At 42.5% G+C, this 22,366-nt stretch overlaps 1 protein-coding gene across 1 annotated transcript in view; it reads right to left on the reverse strand.

Moving 5' to 3' along the window:
• Positions 1 to 22,366, reverse strand: part of LOC126267703 (uncharacterized) — a 109,445-nt gene that overhangs the window by 41,907 nt on the left and 45,172 nt on the right. Inside the window, exon 3 of the mRNA XM_049973006.1 lies at positions 11,153 to 11,252. Coding sequence (XP_049828963.1) covers positions 11,153 to 11,252 — 100 coding nt within the window. The remainder of the gene's footprint in view (positions 1 to 11,152; positions 11,253 to 22,366) is intronic.

Consider the following 22,366-nt stretch of genomic DNA (forward strand, 5'->3'; position numbering starts at 1 on the left):
TGAATTTTATTTTTCTGGAAACTGTTACATACATTATGGTTCTGTTCTGCTCTAGTGTCTTTCAATACCGTCCATTTGTAACAGTACTCTAACGTAAGAAACACGGAACTTCAGCTCCAGTAATCACAGGCATTTTGTCTTGTACGCTTGTGTTCTCCCTTACACTTTCGGCAAGAGTCTCAGCTAGTAATTTTTTCTCCCCGCTATTCAGATGGGCGCCAGGATTTGTATCTTCCCTTCTCCCAGTTGCAGCAAGAAGCACGGCTTACGTCTCCCTTTTTCTTTCTATTTGACTTTTCTAGTTATCTGGCCTTGAAGTCTTGCCTACGAGTCTGCTGCTCTCTGCATTGCTCGAAAACTACTGTAGGCTCTTCTCTTCCAGATAATAAGTCAGGCTGTATGTTAACCGGTGTTTTAAACGTGATTTCTGAGGATTTCTCCTTTTGACAGTTACTTGTCACCTTCTCAGTGGGATACTGCCCTTTGTTTAGCCACTGGTCACACCTGTGATGTGTGTATACGACTTTTGGTCTTGGTACAGCTCCCACCCTGTAGCCCTAGCTAAACACGAACTCTGAGGTGGTTTCAGATTGGGCCCCTCTTGAATTCTATCCCATGTTTTAAAATTCTCTCCTACAAACTCGCAACTCACGCACTTTTGGAGATGTACCACGGTCCATCCTGACCCAGAATGTTACTGGGTACCCACAGCTTGAACGTTGTTTCACAGCCATGGTTTTTGGGAAGGCTCTTTGACTTGAAACTGACTTGGTTGCCACATGTTCGTGAACTAAAGGCTCTAGCTAGTTGCATGCGAAAGATGGAAGCTGTCGCCTTTCTTGCCCACACTTCGTTGGGTGCGGATCACACTGCTCTCCTCCATAACTACTGGACTCCAGTCATGTCCCGTTTGGACTATGGTTGCCAGGTTTATTGGTCAGTGGCGCTTTAAGCTTCCAGATTGTTAGACCCAGTCTGTCATAATGCACACAAGTGCTGTAGACAGTCTTCTTGTCGGAGCTAGGATCTTCCCTCTTCAGTTGCGGCGGTACCAGTGCTTGGTGTCCTATGCAATCACCATTTGAAAATCTCCTGATCATTCAACATATTCTATTCTTTTCGCATTCGATGGGCATCGACCCCTGCCACCCGCCCTTGGGTGGGATTACATGCTCGAGTGTGTCTTACAGCCCGCTGCCAGGACCTCTGCTTCTCCTACTTAAAATGTTCTTCCCACGTTTATTCGCCCCCCTCTCCCACCGTTATTTGTTGGTGCCCAGGCCACGAATTTAGACCGATCTATTTCTACGTCATAAAGTCTCAGTCTCATGACCTTATTTATTTCCCTTACGCAGGAGTTTCAGAGCGCTGTCTTCTTTCACACTGAAACATTTAAGTCGTGGATAAGATGCGATATCTCCTTACATCTCCAAAAAGTCAGGGACACCATTCGTTTCCGGGAACATGAAGTATTTTTGTGGTGGAGCTGATACCGGTTAGCAAAGCCTTCTATTTTATTGAAGGACCTAGTGACTCAATGAGCAGTCTGCAAGCCATTCACTTATGTTACTCTTGTCGCCCTGTAGTCTCTGTTGCTCATGATCTTGCTGAGCTTAGTCATACTGCCTGTTCGGTGATCTTTCTCTGACTGCCAAGTCGTGTGAGTATCCCAAGGAATAAACTGACTGACAGTTTAGCTAGAGGAACGATTACTTGTCCTACTATTCACATTGACGAGCTCAGATGCGGATAAGTGGGTGCAAGTAAGACCTCCGCTCGCCCGGAGGTGGAATGATTGCTGGTGGGCCACTGTCCTCTCTAATAAACTCCGCACTACCATGGAGATTAGTTCTGCATTCTGGAAGGCATGCACCCTCGTATGTCGCCTCTGTATTGTTCATGCCACCAGACTAATGTATAGTTTTATTTTAGACAATGAGCCGACCCCACGTGATGGTTGTGAAAACTTGCAGACAGTGGCTCATACCCTGGTGGATGCTCCGTTCTTGTGGCTCTCCATGCTAATCATGCTCTTTCGAAGTATTTGCCTCTGACAGGCAGCCGAACTGCTTCTCCATTTCCTCTGTGATAGCGATTTTTATTTTCAGATATAAAGTTATAAATACCTTCGTGGCGTGGACGGGGTGTTCGGGATTGGGTGCGTCTCCTGCCATATGCTGGGTAAGGGGGACTCCTCACCCTGCCTGCATTTCTTGCTGCCACTCCTTTCTTCTCTTGTAATTGCTTTTACATACAGTGTGCCTCTTTTTCTGCCGTACCGTGCTTTCCGTTTTAAGAATAGCACTCTCTCGAATAGTGGGTGCTCTTCCTCTCTTTAACGTTTTAACTATGATGTATGGGAGTAGACGGCTGTGAAAGGACATTCTCCCTCTGCATGCAGAAGCCTGAGGACACCCACTTGCTACCTTAACTATTCCTCCGATTTGTTTTTTCATTTAATCATAGGAATCACCTCTCTATTCGTCTCTAATGAATTCGTTAAAGCAGACCTTCCCTATATAACTGCGTAGGCTTCCTTCATTAGTTCAGATGTTATCAACGTTATCAAGTTACCATAACTTTCTTTGTAGCTTTGATACACTATTTTACCAAACCTATCCAGACATCTATTAGTGGACATCATTAATAAGGGCTTGAACTCTGCTGCTCTTCACGCAGAAGAAGATAAGGCAAAACAATATCTGTAAAGTTTAAGGGGGGTGAGGGGGAAGTGAAAAGAGAGGTAGGAAGTGACGACAGGTTATAGAGGAAATAGCAGTAGGACTTTCTCAGACAATTTTGCGGTCAGTGTGGAAAATAGGTTTGACCTGTTGTCACAGGTGGAAACTGATCAGCCACAGGTAGATGCAGGAGTAGACTGTCAAATGTTGTTTGAGGTAGTCAGAAAAAGGTGTGACGAAGAAGGATGTTCTGTTGTTAGATAGTTCACATGGTAGAGGTATTGGACAACGGTTGCAGTATGAACTAGGGTCAGGTTACCAGGTCACAAGGTTTTTTTAAACCTAGTGGAAGACTGGGTCAGGTGATAGGCTCACTTTCCAAAGACTTCACAAAATAAGACACTGTGTTAGCAGTGGGTGGGGCAGGCAACAGTCTTGACAGTGACTCTAATTATACAGTTGATGGTAATCTGGTAAAGGTAGTTTCAAATGGTTCAAATGGCTCTGAGCACTATGGGACTCAACTGCTGTGGTTATTAGTCCCCTAGGACTTAGAACTACTTAAACCTAACTAACCTAAGGACATCACACACATCCAAGCCCGATGCAGGATTCGAACCTGCGACCGTAGCAGTCGCACGGTTCCGGACTGCGCGCCTAGAACCGCGAGACCACCGCGGCCGGCAAAGGTAGTTTCAGCAGCGAGACATGCTGGTGTTGGACTTGTATCTGTGGTCAGGCATCATGACTGGCCTCATCTGAACTCCTCTGTTTGGAGAATTCATTTAGAGATTGGGCAGCGCAGGGTAGCTGTGCGATCTAGGGTGCCTTGCCACGGTTCACCCCCTGTCGGAGGTTCGAGTCCTCCCTTGTCCTTAGGTGTGTGTGTTGTCCTTAGCGTAAGTTAGTTTAAGTTAAGTAAAGCAGTGTGTAAGCCTAGAGACCGATGACCTCAAAACTTTGGTCCCGTAGAACTTACCACAAGTTTCCAATTTCTTTAGAGATTGAACAGCTACTTTTTTCAGGTATGGGGTCTCATATCAGTGTGGTTCCTGTTAACTCTGTCAGTAAGGTGGAACTGTACTAGGCATGGCCTTCACCTCAACAGGAAAGGGAAGGGAAAACAGTCTGGGCTAATAGCAAATAATTTAAGGGGGTTACTGTCACAAGTGGTGAAGTACCAGTGGTTACAAGTGGTAGAACAGCAGGTTTTTTTTTAGAGTAAGGAGAGCAGAAACCAAAGACGTTCAGAGACAGGTTGCTAATGACATTCACATTGATAAAAAAGGAAGCTACAAAGAAAATTTTAATGTACACAATTCATGCAAAAAGCCCCTGCATGAAACTGGAGATATTCAAAAATCGACAGAAAAATTAGGTTGATCCAGTTTTAATTGAGTCAGTACACTCAATCACTTATCCTTATTGCATCAGAATATCTGAGAAGTAAGGGGTAAGCCTAATGAGTTGCTTATTTGTGTTGAAGAATTAGAGTTAAGCAAATCTGCCTCTCTGAACATCATTTGACAACTGGTGTACATTTGTTAAATGTTGCAGGATTCAATTTAGCCAAGTTAGCCTCTTACTTCTGTAGAGGAAACATGGAGAAAGGAAGAGTTACAACATTTGTTAGAACCTATTTTGATTTCAAGAATACTGACATTAATCAATTTTGCTCAGAGCAGCACTTAGAAGCTTGTGCTACAGAAATAGTATTTCATAGAAAGTCCATTGAAATTGTATGTATATAAAGAGCACCTGTTGGTAATTTTAATCTCTTCATAAAAATCTGGAAGCCCTGTTGTCCAATCTCAAAGTAGAAAACAAAAAAAAACAAAAACAAAAAAAATTGTGGTCACTGGTGATTTTAATGTGGATTTATTGAAAACCCCTGTCAGTGAACAAATATTGCCATCAGTAACACTGTCATTCAGTTTGTGAACTTTGATGCTATTGTACATAAATGCTCTGAAACTGATATTGACAATATCTTTGTAATCAAGTCCAGGAAAAAAAGGCATTTCACAAAACCAGTAGTAAATGGGCTATCAGATCAAGATTTGCAGCATATTGTGTTAAATGTTGAAACTTGTCAGGATAAAAAATCTATTAAATATGAGTACAGGAGGGTAATAAATCAGACAAAATTGAGAGTTGAGGAGGCTGCTCAAAGGCATGAACTGGCTAGATGTTCACAATACTTCTGACTCAAATGGAAAATAGAAAGCATTCATTAACAAAGTTACTTCCGCTTTTGGAAATTGTTTCCCTGAAAGGTAACTCAAATCGATCAAACAGAAGTCTAAAAATGAACCATGGATTATACAAGGAATAAAAATATCTCGTGGGACAAAAACGAAACTGTATCTTCAATCTGTGAACGGATCTGATGTTAGCATTGTCATGCACTACAAAGAATACTGGAAAATATTGAAGCATGTAATCCAGAAGCCTCAGGAGCTTCATTATGAGGAAAGATAATATCAGCCAACAAAATAGTGAAGGCAGAGACAGGTCGGGCCAAAAAGGAAAAAGAACAGATTGCTCTAAAATGAGACATTGGCACCACTACATCGACGTGATTACTCTGTTATTCACAATGACGTGCCTGGCAAAGGGGTTCAATGAACCACCTTCAAGCTGTTTCTCAACCGTTCCACTCTCGAACGGCGCGCGGAGAAACGAGCACGTAAATTTTTCTGTGTGTGCCCTGATTTCTCTTATTTTATCGTGATGATCATTTCACCATATGTGGGTGGGTGCCAACAGAATGTTTTCGCAATCGGGGTAGAAAACTGGTGATTGAAATTTCATGAGAAGGTGTCGTCGCAACGAAAAACGCCTTTGTTTTAATGATTGCCACTCCGATTCACGTAACATGTATGTGACACTACTCCCCTATTTCGCGATAATACAAAACGAGCCGCCCTTCCTTGTACTTTTTCGATGTCATCCGTCAGCCCCACCTGCTGCAGATCCCACACCGCACAGCAATACTCCAGAATAGGCCGGACAAGCGTGATGTAAGCAGTCTCTTTCGTAGACCTGTTACACCTTCTATGTGTTCTGCCAATGAATCGCAGTCTTTGGTTTGCTCTACCCACAACGTTATCTATGTGATCGTTCCAATTTAGGTTATTTGTAATTGTAATCTCTAAGTATTTACTTGAACTTACAGCCTTCATATTTGTGTAACTTATCGGGTAATCGAAATTTTGCGGATTTCCTTTAGCACTCATGTGAATAACTTCACACTTTTTCTTATTCAAGGTCAATTGCCACTTTTCGCACCATACAGATATATTATCTAAATCCTTTTGCAATTCGTTTTGGTCGTCTGATGACTTTACAAGACGGTAAATGACAGAATCATCTGCAAACAATCTAAGATGGCTACTAACATTATCTCCTATATCGTTAATACGGATCAGGAACAATAGAGGGTCTACAACACTTCCTTGGGGAACGCCGGATATCACTTCTGTTTTATTCGATGACTTTCCGTCTATTACTATGAACTCTGACCTTTCTGACAGGAAATCACGAATCCAGTCGCACAACTGAGGCGATATCCCAAAGGCACGCATTTTGGTTAGAAAACGCTTGTGAGGAACGGTGTCGAAAGCTTTCTGGAAATCTAAAAATGTGGAATCAATTTGACATCCCCTGTGGGTAGCACTCATTACTTCATGGGTATAAAGAGCTAGTGGTGTTTCACAAGAACAATTGACGACTGACGACTGAACGTGCTCACTATTTGTCAATAAATTGTTTTCTTCGAGGTACTTCATACTGTTCGAATACGACTGAACGTGCTCACTATTTGTCAATAAATTGTTTTCTTCGAGGTACTTCATACTGTTCGAATACAGTATATGTTCCAACCCTACTGCAAATCGACATTAGTGATATGGGCCTGTAATTCAACGGATTACTCCTACTTCCCTCATTGGGTATTGGTGTGACATGAGCCATTTTCCAATCCTTAAGTATGGATCTTGCTGTGAGCGAGCGGCTGTAAATAAGTGCATTTGATGTTATCAGGTTCGCTGACTGAAAGTAATATATTTTCCAAATCACAGTTTAGGTTACTTAAGAATTCCAGTATAGTATAGAAAGGTTTTTAGATGTACATTCAGAATTTTCTTAATTCATTGGATAACTAATTACTGGCTAGTGCCATTTTCTGTGACCTGTCAAAAGCCTTTGACTGTGTGAATCACAGCATTCTCCACAGAAAATTAGAATATTATGGCAGTGATGCGAAATGGTTCGAGTCTTACCTAACTAACAGGAAACAAAGGGTGTCATTGCGAAATTCCTTACATTTTCTTCTAGGTTTCATATTGTGTCCGTTGCTTTTTCTTGTGTACATAAATGACCTCCCGTCTGTTGCATTGCCAGATGCTAAGTTTGTTTTGTTTGCAGACGATACAAACATGGCAATATGTAGCAAATCAAGCACAGATTTTGACACACTGTTAATCAAATTTTTACTGATGCTGATGAATGGTTTACAGTTAATTCACTGTCATTAAACATTGAAAAGACTCACTCTATGCTGTACAGAACCTGCCAGAGCTTTCATTCTAGCATATGTATAAAATACACTCCTGGAAATTGAAATAAGAACACCGTGAATTCATTGTCCCAGGAAGGGGAAACTTTATTGACACATTCCTGGGGTCAGATACATCACATGATCACACTGACAGAACCACAGGCACATAGACACAGGCAACAGAGCATGCACAATGTCGGCACTAGTACAGTGTATATCCACCTTTCGCAGCAATGCAGGCTGCTATTCTCCCATGGAGACGATCGTAGAGATGCTGGATGTAGTCGTGTGGAACGGCTTGCCATGCCATTTCCACCTGGCGCCTCAGTTGGACCAGCGTTCGGGCCGGACGTGCGGACCGAGTGAGACGACGCTACATCCAGTCCCAAACATGCTCAATGGGGGACAGATCCGGAGATCTTGCTGGCCAGGGTAGTTGACTTACACCTTCTAGAGCACGTTGGGTGGCACGGGATACATGCGGACGTGTATTGTCCTGTTGGAACAGCAAGTTCCCTTGTCGGTCTAGGAATGGTAGAACGATGGGTTCGATGACGGTTTGGATGTACCGTGCACTATTCAGTGTCCCCTCGACGATCACCAGAGGTGTACGGCCAGTGTAGGAGATCGCTCCCCACACCATGATGCCGGGTGTTGGCCCTGTGTGCCTCGGTCGTATGCAGTCCTGATTGTGGCGCTCACCTGCACGGCACCATACACGCATACGACCATCATTGGCACCAAGGCAGAAGCGACTCTCATCGCTGAAGACGACACGTCTCCATTCGTCACTCCATTCACGCCTGTCACGACACCACTGGAGGCGGGCTGCACGATGTTGGGGCGTGAGCGGAAGAAGGCCTAATGGTGTGCGGGACCGTAGCCCAGCTTCATGGAGACGGTTGCGAATGGTCCTCGCCGATACCCCAGGAGCAACAGTGTCCCTAATTTGCTGGGAAGTGGCGGTGCGGTCCCCTACGGCACTGCGTAGGATCCTACGGTCTTGGCGTGCATCCGTCCGTCGCTGCGGTCCGGTCCCAGGTCGACGGGCACGTGCACCTTCCGCCGACCACTGGCGACAACATCGATGTACTGTGGAGACCTCACGCCCCACGTGTTGAGCAATTTGGCGGTACGTCCACCCGGCCTCCCGCATGCCCACTATACGCCCTCGCTCAAAGTCCGTCAACTGCACATACGGTTCACGTCCACGCTGTCGCGGCATGCTACCAGTGTTAAAGACTGCGATGGAGCTCCGTATGCCACGGCAAACTGGCTGACACTGACGGCGGCAGTGCACAAATGCTGCGCAGCTAGCGCCATTCGACGGCCAACACCGCGGTTCGTGGTGTGTCCGCTGTGCCGTGCGTGTGATCATTGCTTGTACAGCCCTTTCGCAGTGTCCGGAGCAAGTATGGTGGGTCTGACACACGGGTGTCAATGTGTTCCTTTTTCCATTTCCAGGAGTGTATGAAGAAATGCAGATTGAAGAAGTTGATAGTGTCGAAGTTCTGGTGTTACAACTTGATAATAAATTCAGTTGGGGAGGGCATACCACAGTAGTGATGAAGCGCCTGAACAAGTCTGTATTCAGAGTGAGAAAGATTACGGATATAGGAGATATAAATGTTAAATATCTTGCATACTTTGCTTACCTTCATTCTATTATGTCATATGGGATCTTATTATGGGGTAACTCGTCAAACCGAGCAAAAGCTTTTATAGTACAAAAGCGTGTAGTAAGACTCATTTCTTGTGTAAATTCAAGAACAACATGTAGAAGCCCTTTCAAGGAACATGTATTCTAACCACTGCTAGACAGTACATTTATTCCTTGATGAAATTTGTTGTAAGTAATACATCTCTATTTCCAACCAATAGCTCAATACGTAATATCAATACTAGGAATAAGAACAATCTACATAAATACCCAAAATCACTTACCTTGGCCCAAAAACGGGTTCAGTGTTCAGGAAGACACATTTCCAATAAATTGCCAGCAACCATTAAAAACTTGGTTTCAGATAAAGCACAGTGTAAAGAGAGTCTGAAACATTTTTCGATAAGCAACTCCTTCTACTCTATAGATGAATATCTTAAAGGGGCTATTGACCCAGCTTAACTAAAAATGTCTGATAGTTTTCAGTTTTCACAGCAGTTGGTCACAACAGTCAAGATTAGGTATTTTGTGTACGATAGATTTATGAAAAGTGCGTAACTATGTTTCATTCTGAGAGTGTATTAACACTGCAAATATAAACGGTTCCACTTTACTGTAATATCTTTACCTATTTTGACAATCACATGAGAAATGAACAGGGTACTGAGTATTAGCTCCAGTTGTTTTATGTTTTTTTATGCTATACTGTCTGACTTGTTCCACACCCACGCTGAATCTATTCTGATCTAATGTAATCTATGGACACTTTCACTGAGGCTTCTGTATGTCTGTAGAGGAATGGCAGTCCATTAATTCTCAAGAGCCGAAACCGGGGCAGTTAGTAATGTAGGACGTTGGAGTCAGCGGGGTCGACTTCCTGCTTCACCTTAAAAGTATTCCATTGGGTTCAGGCCGGGATTCTCGACAGGTCCATCCATTTCGGAATGTTATTGTACACAAATCATTACATCAAGGATGTGGCTTTACGGCAGGGTACATCGTCTTGCTGACACAAACTGCCAACGCTTCCTATACTGTAAGCAGTACACTATACTGGAAAATGTTTCACACCTTCCCGCATTTAGCGTTTCCTTAAGCACAGTAAGGTGACCAAATAATAACCACGAAACATCTGCATTCCATAACGCCACTTCTTCCGTTCTTCACTGCTGGCACTACACATGATGGCTTGTATCATTCTCCAGCATTCGCTTCACCCAAACCTTTCCATGGGATTACCAAAGGACTAACGTAATTCACTACTCCACATCACTCGCTTACGATCATCCACTGCCCACTGGCGTCGGCCTTTTCACTACCACAAGCATCGCTTAGCACCGATTACAAATAATTGAGGCTTATGCGGAACTGCTCGGTATTCGGACTCCACTCTTTTTAACTCCCTGCGCACAGTCATTGCGGCAACATTTTGGAATTCACGAGTGATTCCCTCTTCAGATTACGAGCGATTTGTACAACAATGCTCCGTAATGATTGACGGTCTCTGACAGTCAGTACACGAGATCTACCTGGTCTTGATCAGCTGTGGTTGTTTCTTCGCATTTTCACATCACCTACAGTCGACATGGCGACCTGTAGAAGGTTTGAAAAGTCCCAGATGAATTTGTTACTCACATGGTATCCAATGGAAAGTCCACGTGCTATATCACTGAGCTCTCCTGACTGACCCATTCTGTTGTTTCTGCTTCTCTACTGGGAACATAACACTCCCCGCTTCCTTTTGACTGGAAGGTCCATGTTTCGTGACATGTCGAACTTGCGTTATATAGAAGCAAACGGAGACTTTTGATTAGCTTGAGTACATTTTCCGGCATCTGTTTGGTCTTTCTTGCGTCGCATGCGTTCATAAGGTAAATACTTAACACTGAAAACGACATTAATTGTCGGATTTGTTACATTATTAGTCTTAATTATATTACAGAATTATATTCCTTATTACTCTCACAACAATTTCATTGACATTCCGATTTCTATTTTTACACAGCCGTTTTCAGATTAAAAGCGTAACTGCAGTAGTTAGCTTTGGAACAAACTACATGCTGCAGTAGTCTTTTGAATCTAAAGATGCTTCTTGAACATAGAAACCGGAAATCGACTAAACTGCTTTGTAATAAAGACAGATGTTTGTTCTGCAACAAATTCCACAATTATCATGATCTCTAATAGCATCAGCTCATATTTAAATAATAAACAACCTTGTGTAGAGTGCTCTCTCTCAGCTGTACTTACAGCGGCTGTTGGGAATATCATCAAGCAACCGTTGGTCACCCCAGTAACTAATTGCAGCGCTGCAATAGATTTCATCACACTTTCCAGGTGTGCGGCAAAGCTGAAACAGAAGTTCGGTTACAGGAGGACGGAACATGAAAGCAACAACAGAATTTTTTTTCTCAAAATACAAATTTTTGTTCGTGGCTTTAGAGTATCCATTGTGGAAAAGCATACATTATTTTCATTCCTTTTTTTTTTTTTTTTTTGCTTTGATTATGAAAGGAATTGACTTATCATTTCTTAAATTTCATCAGAGCGTCAGGATTCACTGTTGAAATTTTGTTTCACGTCTGAGAATTCTTTTACATTGCTTCTGAGCCACTTTCGGTCTGCCACAGCTTCCTTTGGCTACACGAAAAGTGTATATTGCAAACAAGAGGTCTCAAATGGGGTTTACGACGTATTTCCTTTTCTTGTGTAAATATTTCATAGTACAAGTGAAGATTACGGTTTATTTTCCGGTGATGATGAAGCAGTGTTACAGAAAGGTTATAAATTTGTATTGTACAAGTACAGCGAAAGATGTAGTCCACATCCATTTAGGGAAAGTAAGGGAAACTCAGACGTAGATGACTGGACAATAGCTTGAACCACAATATTCTTGACTGCTAATCCAGTGTCTTAACCATTGCTCCACCGTTCTCAGCATCAGCGTGGATAATCCGTATCAGTCACGCTGGTTATGATCCAGCCACTAGTGAATTACAGGTGTGCCTTGTTTCTCTTTCCCTTCTTTCCGCTTCCTAATTTCTATTCACTTAATAGTACTGCAGGTTTTGACTCTTTAGATAGTCTGATACGTACTGAGTAGAACTGAACAAGTCGCTACCAGACTAAATTGCACAGAATGTTTGCACTGTTATGACCATCACTCAAACAATCTAAAAAAATAGTTCATTAGGATCCACAGGATTGTTCAAGAATTACTAAACAATTCACAGGAAGCTGATAAGAAAATTAAAAATACACAGTAAAACCCAAAGCTGAATAAATAGAAATGGTATCTACAAATAGTATTGTCTCCCATTGCAACGGTGAACAAAATAAAATTTCTATAGCAGTAGACAAAATCATCTATAGGGGATCTAATATGTCCTATAATATCAGTAAAAGCGAAAGATTGCATGTAGGTAGAATAAATGAAAAGGTCAGTGAAGCTGCCGCCATAATTACTCGTATGTAGGCTGACAAAGGGAATTCAGTAGTAATTGTATGGAAACTGAACATACAAATCAGTTTTTTGAGGAAAATAACACCCAAAGAATCTATAGAAATGTAACTATGGAGGGACAGGTAAAACTTAATAAAAACTAAAAATATTTAATGAAATACACCGAGACGGATACAGCAGCTTATGGTAACGAACCCACATGCACCCGAGATTAGGGCCCAACATCAGGTTCACAGGAAAGAAATACCAGGAAGACCTATGGTTGATGGATGTGGTGGCCCTTTTAGCAAAGACGCTAAAATGCCTTTATTTAAAAAAACAGTAGCAATATAGTAGTCACTATTCAGTTACAAACAGTTATGACTTGGCTAATAGTATTTTTGATGTTTCAATAACTGAGGAAATCAAATTTGTATCACTGGATATAGTGAACTTATACGACAATATGCTGACTGATGCTACGGTTGAAATCACCACGAGAAATGTAACTACATAGAATAAGTCATCCAGGGATGAGATTAACCATCTTAATGACCTGCTGTTTCTAATCCTGAAGTACATATATTTTGCACGCATTGAAGAAAAGTACCGCTAAACAAATGGCTGAAGTATGAGTAGTTCAATTCCTGGCGTGTTAGCAGACATTTTTATTAACTGCCTGGAAAACAGTTTTTTTTTTGCAAAAAGCCAGATTTGGTTCTTAAATTTCTTTAATACCTTAGGTATGTATACGATATGCCTTTCTTATTACAAAGGCAATCCTTTTGACATTAACACACCTGTTATCCTGTTTAATAATTTATAAAGAAAAAAAAGTTCAGATGTGAAGTAGGCTATAATGATTCTGTAAATTTTGTAGCTGTGAAAATTAAGAATGGAAATGTAAATAATTTTACTCAGTTACCATTGCATAAGATAGAAAAAAATAACGTTTTTCATCAACCAGGTGTAGACAGACTGGAGTGTTCAGACTTAATGCCTGTTATGTCGGCCAAGCTGGGAGAGAGCTCGAGGCCAGATTCCGGAAGTATATGGTGCTGGGAGGAAAGGTCATGGCTAAGCAACCTTATTTTGCCGTCCACCTGACTGACAGCAGACACAGTGTTCCGGATGTGACCTTGCAACTGAAATTGTTTCATACAGATGAGAAGAGCCGGTTTTTAGATTTACTACAAGAGATGGAGATATTTTTGTGATCAGAGATATCCTCGCCCCACCTTGCTAATTAAGCAAGTGGCAGTGAGAAGCAGCCATTGCTGGGAGCTATTCGGAAGCCGCTTTCTTAGTAGAAGTGGTGATGGTCATACAGGAGTGACGCATTCACTGTCTTTTTTCTCTATTTTTATGTCATCCTCCTCGCGCGGTAAGCGCAGGAGGTTGGCTGCGAGCATTAAAATACCCACTCTTCGGCCGAGAGCGTTCACAGAAAATAAATAAAGAAATGACAAAACATATTTATCGTCGCCAAACTTAAAAATGTTTTAAAATATAGATATGATTTCGTTTGAAGCTTAAAAAGAAAATAAAGAGACTGACATGTAAGATTAAAGATTGATCAGATATTTAACAACTTTAAAATGAAACAGCGGCGTTCATTAAAAGGATGCATCGCAGTTTCATCAAAACCTTGAAGTACCTGCACTGGGTGAGGAAGTTGTGGGGAAGTTAAATATTAGGATGGTTTTTCGGTATAATTCATAAGTCATTGAGTGATATCTGTAGAAAGATTATAGGTTGTAAGGTGGATGTTGATAAAGACAGAAAGGAAGAATGAGTTTGGTGAGTGGGCAGGGCCATGGTATCAGGAGAGGAATGAAGAAAATGGAAAGAAGCGGTAGGAGAGAGGGGGAGGGGAGCCAAGATGGGATGCAGAAATAGATGGGAAAAGCTCTAGTTTGTAGGAAGGACAATATCAGAGTAGATTTCATTGTCAGGGAGAGGAACATGGTTGAAGTTGCGTCAGGATAGGATATGGGGTGTGTGTAGAGACTGGGGGAACTGTTTGCAAAGGGACAGCAGCATACTAGCGTTAGTGATGAGAGGGGGGGGGGCAATGTGATTATTAGAATCTGGTTTGTAGATAGTATAAGAGATGCAGAGGTGTTCAAAGTGGGTGAGGAGATGTGGGAATTTGATGAGATGGCTGAAGACCCATGTTGGGGGGGGGGGGGGGACTAAACAGATCCAGAAAGCAATACAGTGTGTATGACATTCGACGATCTGGTGCAACATTTGTATAGCAGAGGATGGGTAGAGGGAGGGTCTTGTAAATGTGGAGAATGGTGGATTGGTGTAATCCTCAAGATTGGCCTGTTTGTAGTTTTAGTATAAGTGGCGTTCAAAAGGAAACGAGCTGGAGTCTGGAATGCACAAACCGGCGACATGAGAGTGATATTATGGCATGTGTAATGACGTGTAGTTCTGACCAGAGTGTGGAAGTTCATAGCCCATTGCTAGAGGGCAGACATGCATCTCATGTAACTATACAGAGCTAGCCGCAGTATGCATCCATTGTCCAATGCTGCCAGTCGCATTGCAGACAGTGACATGGAGGTGTCACAAGAAGAGTCAAGAGCTGTTGCTCGTTTTCTGACAGTGAAAGGAGTAGGAGGAACGGACGTTCATCGACGAACGTCACAAGCATGCAGTGAACACTGCATGTCCTTTGCAAGGATCAAGGCGTGGTACAAGCGCTTCAGGGAAGGATGGGTGTCATTAGCCAATGATGCATTACCTTGAGCAGAACACTGCATTACCGACGACATCACCCAGCTGGTGGATGCACTAATTACCCAGGACCACTGAGTGACAGTGAAAGCCTTAGCCGCTGTGGTCGGAATGAGCGTCAGAGGTGTTCACACCATCATGAATGAACGACTGCACATGTGCAAAGAGTATGCCCAATGGGTGCCCCACAGTCTTCAACCACACCAGGAAGCTTGTCAAACAGCCCACAGTCTTGCTCATCTGCAGAACTATGCTCAGGAAGGGAATGTGTTCCTGGTATGAGTGGTGGCTGGATATGAGTCATGGTGTCATCACTTTAAACCAGGATCAAAGTGACAATGTCTCCAGTGGAAGAATCCAGGGTCTCCACCATCACCACGACCAAAATAACCTAAGGCCATCCACATGAGTGCAGGGAAGGTTATGCTGACGTTCTTCTTTGACCAAGATGGCCCCCTTCTGATTCACTTCCTGCAGCACTGGACAACAGTGAATGCCCATGTTACTCGCAAACCTTGACCACCCTTCGCCAAACGATAAAATTTAAACGACCAGGCAGTCTTAGGGGCGTGGGGCCATTTTGCTCCACGCTAATGAAAAGCCTCATGTGGCCAACACAGTCGCGGCACTTCTGCAGAAATTCAAATGAGAGATTCTCGGCCACCCTCCATACAGTTCAGAACTCTCTCCCTGTGATTACCCCATTTTTGGTCCTCTTAAAAAGGCTCTGAAAGACAAACGATTCACCTCGCACAACGACATCCAGCTTTACTGGTTAACATTGCAGCTCTGGGAATTTTATGAGACAGCTGTTGACTGCCTTGTGTCACACTGGAACAAGTGTATCAACGGCCAGGATCAATACTTCTAACATACAGGTACAGATTTCTCTAATTATGCCTCCAGCTCGTTTCTTTTTGAAAGCCCCTTATTGTTTTAGTCATAAATGGTAAGGTAAAAATCATGGAGCTGGAATGTGTGGGTGGTTTATCCTGTAATAATTTCCTGGGTTTTTTAGGGTTTGGTCCATTGGTTACACCAGGAGGTAAACTGATTGAGGTGGAGTTGGAGGTATCATTGGGATTTCTGGAGTGTAGGATAGAGAGCGAGGAAGGCAGTGTCATCAGCATACTGAAGGAGGTGGACAGGTGGAGGTAGTTTGGGCATGTCAGCAGTGTAAAAAAAATAAAGGAGAGGAGGAAGGACAGAGCCAAGAGGCATTCCTGCTGTGGGATGGAAGATACAGCAATTGGTATTATTAATAGTGACATAGGATGGGTGATTAGATAGGAAGAATGCAGTAAGGAGGACGTAGTTGGAAGTGTTGGGGTTTGAAAAGGAGACTGGAATGTCATGCACAGTTTTACACTTTCTCTAGTTCAATGGAGGCAAAGACAGCAGATTTATGGAACTTGAACTGGTGGGGTAGGACATGGGTGAGACGCAGGAGCTGGTCATCAGAGGTGGTAGTGGAATGGAAGTCACACTGATTAACGGGAAGGGGATGATTTTGGCTGACTTGTTGGTGGATGCGTCGAGAGAGAATTGGTTCGAGGACCATACATTGAGGTGAGGCAGATGAGGCAGTAGGAGGAGGTACCAGTAAAAGGTTTGTACAGTTTGAGGAAAAGTAGGATGCTTCAGGTTTACTGCAGCTGAGGATAGTAACTTTAGGAGAAGATAGTGGTGTAAAGGACTGCAATGGTGACTGGAAACGAGAGGGGGCTTTCTTTGAGGAGAGTGTTATGAGCCTCGTGAGTGGGCAAAGTATAGCGCTTTTTTCGGAGTATTGGCGTATTTAATTTTGTTTGTGCTATGTTGGCCAAGTATTGTAAGCTGGAAATCCGGGTTGGACAATGGTGTTTGCGCATTCATGAATGTTAGGGTAAAGGAAGTAATCAAAATGGGGGTCATGAGTGATGAAGCATTCACCATAGGGGACCTATACCTACGTAGTAAGGTTTTGACAGTGTACTATATGACTACATTCTGTATAACTACAAATCTGTGGCATCTTTCCAGTATGTACAGATTGTGCACTTCATAGATTAGTTTCTAACATCAGTCTATGCTACCTTTGGCAGACAAGACACTGATTTCAAAACTATCATTACATAGTGTCTACATACGTTTTATTGGTAATTATAGTTCATATTTAGGTTATAAAATAAAGAATAGACCATTAAAATTTTTATGCGACTTTGCTTCTCCTGTTTTATATTTTATGAAACATAAAGTTTTTTAATGCATGCTGATGTACCTCACGATTATGAATCAATGTCTTGCAATATTTATCACAATGCTTACTTTAATTTATATGCCTCCCGACAAAATTGTATTTTACTACAATTGTTATGTGAACTCAATTTATTGCTATGCGTAAATTTTACATTAAGCTGAGATTCTTCAGTTTCTCCCAACGCATTTCTTGCTCAAACAGACCCCAGGTGTATTGCGGGTAAATAGTGTCCGTCAGGCACAATATTTCAGCGATCAGACTTGTCGCCGTACACCGACGAACTGATCTCCAGAGAGTGGGCGGCCTCGCGTCGGCAGTCACTGAGATGCTGGCGTCAGCGTTTGTGGTGGCGTCGGCGTAATTGTCTCTTCCACCCTGGTAACCTGTGCGTTTTCTTTACTGAGAGTCTTCTTAATTACACTCAGTGCTGGTTCCCATGCCTTGCTGAAGCTATATCCACAATCTCGGTTGATGAGTCAGTCCCTGGTATGAATTTCGATAGTCTCTCTAACGACGCAGTGGCAGTACTTAGATCTCTGTGCCAAGACCCTGGCATGTTTGCAGTCCATTTTGTGATGTTTGGACAAACAGTGCTCTGCGACAGCTGACTTCTTGGGGCACCTAAGTCTAGTGTGCCTCTGATTTTCTTAGCAACGATCTTCGATGGTGGGCACTGTCTGTCCAATTTAAGTCTTCCGTCACTGACACGGAATCTGGCCGAGCGGTTCTAGGCGCTTCAGTCTGGAACCGCACTGCTGCTATGGTCGCAAGTTCGAATACTGCCTCGGACAAGGATGTGTGTTATGTCCTTAGATTATTTAGGTTTAAGTAGTTCTAAATCAAGTGGACTGATGACCTCAGACGTTAAGTCCCATAGTGCAGAGAGCCATTTGAACCATTTTTTGAACGGAATCTGGTATATGCCGGCATTCTGCAAAACCGAGATCGTCTTTGACACTTCCCAATAATGCTCGTGTTTTATTGACAGTTCCTACTCAGTGTTTCCTCAACATTCGTCCTATTTTCCTCTATAGTGCGCCAGTATACCCTGGGCTATGGGGTATACAGGAAGAAAACGCCTACCGACCTGTATTTGCATGCTGATAGCTGCCACCACCCTTCTCAGAGAAACGTGGTGCTAAAAACACTGGTGCACAGGGCACACTTCATCTCTGACGCAGAAAGCCTGCCCCATTGAGCTGGAACACCTGAAAACTGTATTCCAGAAAAACGGGTACTCGGAATGGAAAATCAGATGCGCTCTCTGCCCCACCTCTATAGTACAGTGGGTGGAGACAGAAGAAGTTACGGAGGAAGAGATAGTCACTGCCTATGCACCGTATACGGGCGCAGTATCGGAAAAAATAGAACAAATATTGAGGAAACACCGAATAGGAACTGTCTTCCCACGTAATAAAACACGAGCATTACTGGGAAGTGTCAAACACGATCTAGGTTCGTGGAAGGCCAACATATACCAAATTTCGTGTTAATATGGGAAGACATATATTGGACAGACAGTGCGCACCATCGAAGATCGTTGCCGAGAACTTCGGAGGCACACTCGACTTAGGTACCCCAAGTCGGCGGTCGCTGGGCACTGTTTGTCTGAAAACGACGAAATGGACTACCAACATACCAGGGTCTTGGCACAGACATCTAAGCACCGGGACAACGTTGTTAGAGAAGCTATCGAAATTCGTAGCAGGGATGGACTTATCAACTGAGATTGAAGCTATAACCTCAGCAAGGGATGGGAACCAGCATTGAGTCTAACCAAAAAGACGCTCAGCAAAGAAAACGAACGGGCGACCAGGGCGGAAGAGGCAATTACACTGACGCCATCACAGACGCCGACGCCAGCGTTTCAGCGACCGCCGACGCCAGTGTCTCAGCGACCGCCGACGCCTCGCTGTGGGCGCGGACCGCGGAGAGAACGCCTCACAGGGGGAGGGGATTTAAGACTGCCGCCCCAGCTCAGGAGCTCAGTTGGTCAGCGCGCCTGACGATGGCGACATGTCTGATCGCCGAAAGGTTGTGCCCATTGGACACTATGGACCGGCAGTAGCCCGTGAACTGTTTTAGTTTACATTATTCTATTTTTCTGTATGAATAATGGAAATGGTGGGCTTTGGAAATGTAACATGGCGTAAACCGAGCTTAGCTGTATAAATCTGTAAACAGCAACCTTGGTCTGACTGATGCAACTGCCGAAGTTCTGTTGCAGTGTTTGTCATTATAACTATGTTGAGTCTACATGACCACCGTAAACAGTAAGTAATTGTGCAGTTGGTAATTGTGCAGTTGGCATTTTGTAAATCTGTGATAATTATGTTACTTGGTTAGGGTGTTTTTTCAGTGTCTGATTCCTGTGTTATTTTTTAATTATGGAACCGATGGAAAATGCAAATGATATTACGATTGATGCTGAACTTCTTTATATCCTGGAAAAAATATGGTCTCAAACTTGTCACGTGTTTTGTTTCCGCGTGGATGTTAGATGACAAATGTAGCTGTTAGACGTCACGTAAACTTCGATTTGAAGTGGTATAGAAAATTCTCAATTTTTTTAAGGATGTGAATACTTGCTTCATTGTTACGCAAACCCATGAGGGAGTATGTATACAGGAGTAGCACAGGTATAATAAATCTGAGATGTTGGAACAACGGCCAGCATGAAGTTAGGGAACTGACACCACAGATCGTTCAGACTGTCCTCCTCTAGGCTAAGAGTAGACTGGATGAAGGCTCACATTTGTCTCAAAACAAATTATCTTAGAGAAAAAGTAACCAAATTAAAGTCTGTTGCGTCTCAGTTAAGAGACAACGGAGATTATTGCCGTTAAGAAAGTAATGTGCGAGATGCAGGATACTATGCTTCCACGTGAGCTTTTCACGCATCAGCACTTCTCAGAATTAAAAATGATCAACTTCACTATTAGACCACATTGTCACAACAAAATTTGCCTTCTAGGAATATTGTAACAGAAATTGTGTGCACTAAACAAATGCATTATTATTTGTCACCATTATTTTATCTCCTTGCGTTTATATCATATCGCGGCATACCTAGTAAGAATCAGAAACAGCATTTATTCACTTTTCGATACTCACATATGCAGTATCTGAAATAGTAGTTGTCTCAGAGAGCAAGAAAAACAGAAGATACAAACGACTACTCTCAATTGTTCAAATACATAAGCTACAAGAAAAGTATTTGTAAACGTTTCTTTCTGAATTGCTTGAGGCTTTGAGGCTATTCTGCTTTGTGAACTGAAGCCTTCTGACCCAATTGTTGTTATTTCCAAGGATTCAGCTACATTACTAGCTTTTTTCTGTTATTGGTTCTACTTTACTCCTTAAGTTTTTGACACGCCATTTACTTCCATTCAATGCGAAGATGGTGAAGAGCACAGAGATGTGAAGGGCACAAAGATGTCTCTGGCACACAGATGTCATCGATATCAGTCCAATATTATCTTTGTGTTGTTGGTACGTGTAAAAGCGGCCAGACGCGTAACTGTATGCTTGACAACCAAACTTGTGCAAGTGCGCACAAAATCCACGTGCCTCCACACGGCTCAAGCTGCTTGTACGTGCAGCATTTTATTTATAATGAAAAACGTTGAACTCAACCGACAATGCGCTGGCTATGGCAGCTATTTTGCTCGTGATAAACAAAAAGGAAAAGAAGAAAAGTGATAATCCTATTCCCATATAACCTTAATTAAGGAACTGAAGGTATAGTCTCGTGGTTGCCTTAATTACCTCAGGATTAATGAAGAAACATATTTCAATCTTTTATCACTCGTTAGCCTTAATTGATAAGCAGAGTACAGTCAGTAGGGAGGTTATAACGCCACATGAAAGACTAATAGCACCACTGCGATTTCTCGCGACAGGAAGGAGTTATGAAGAACTCAAATACAATGCTATAATTTCACCACAAGCACTAAGTGCCCGAAATCTGCCATGCTATCTATGAGATCCTCAAACGTAATTCCTTAAAGGTAAGGTTATCTAAATGCCTCCTCGTAAAGAAAAAGTAAGAGTTTTGTTATTTTAGCGATATTTATTTCGAATTTAAATTGTCTTTCCACTTTTCTGCAAGCTTTTATTCTTTGATTACATTCGCCATACATAATAAGAATGCAATATTTAGTTGAAGGGAAGAGTAAATTTACCAAAGGTGGTGATGAAGTTTCCTGGTTCTGTGTAGCCTAAACTTTATGTAATTTACTTATTTTTCAGATCTATTTCATCGATGCACTACTGTTTGAATTATGTATTTCAATAAATATTATAACACATTTTCCCTTATGTTGTATAATTATCGTCAATTATGAATTAAAATTTTTGAACTTCAGGCACATTCACACATGGAATTACCTTCTGTATAACAGGTGGAGCTTAACATCCTATTGGACCTGCTCCCTATAGTTAAGACTTCTTCTTCTACTACATAGTTTGGTTCAGTGCCTCTTCATTATTTATTCAATCTATCCATCTCATCTTCACCACTTTCCTGTAACAACTAATTTGAAATACTTATGTGCCCTTCTTGACAGTTCTATCTGTCAACAACTTTCCACATGTGTACAAAGTTACATTCCAAACAAATCCGTTTAGTTTTTCTGAAAGGTTTCCTAAAATTACATCATGTGTTAACATACACTCCTGGAAATTGAAATAAGAACACCGTGAATTCATTGTCCCAGAAAGGGGAAACTTTATTGACACATTCCTGGGGTCAGATATATCACATGATCACACTGACAGAACCACAGGCACATAGACACAGGCAATAGAGCATGCACAATGTCGGCACTAGTACAGTGTATATCCACCTTTCGCAGCAATTCAGGCTGCTATTCTCCCATGCAGACGATCGTAGACATGCTGGATGTAGTCCTGTGGAACGGCTTGCCATGCCATTTCCATCTGGCGCCTCAGTTGGACCAGCGTTCGTGCTGGACGTGCAGACCGCTTGAGACGACGTTTCATCCAGTCCCAAACATGCTCAATGGGGGACAGA

This window comes from Schistocerca gregaria, chromosome 4, assembly GCF_023897955.1.
Source record: "Schistocerca gregaria isolate iqSchGreg1 chromosome 4, iqSchGreg1.2, whole genome shotgun sequence".
Lineage (NCBI taxonomy): Eukaryota > Metazoa > Arthropoda > Insecta > Orthoptera > Acrididae > Schistocerca > Schistocerca gregaria.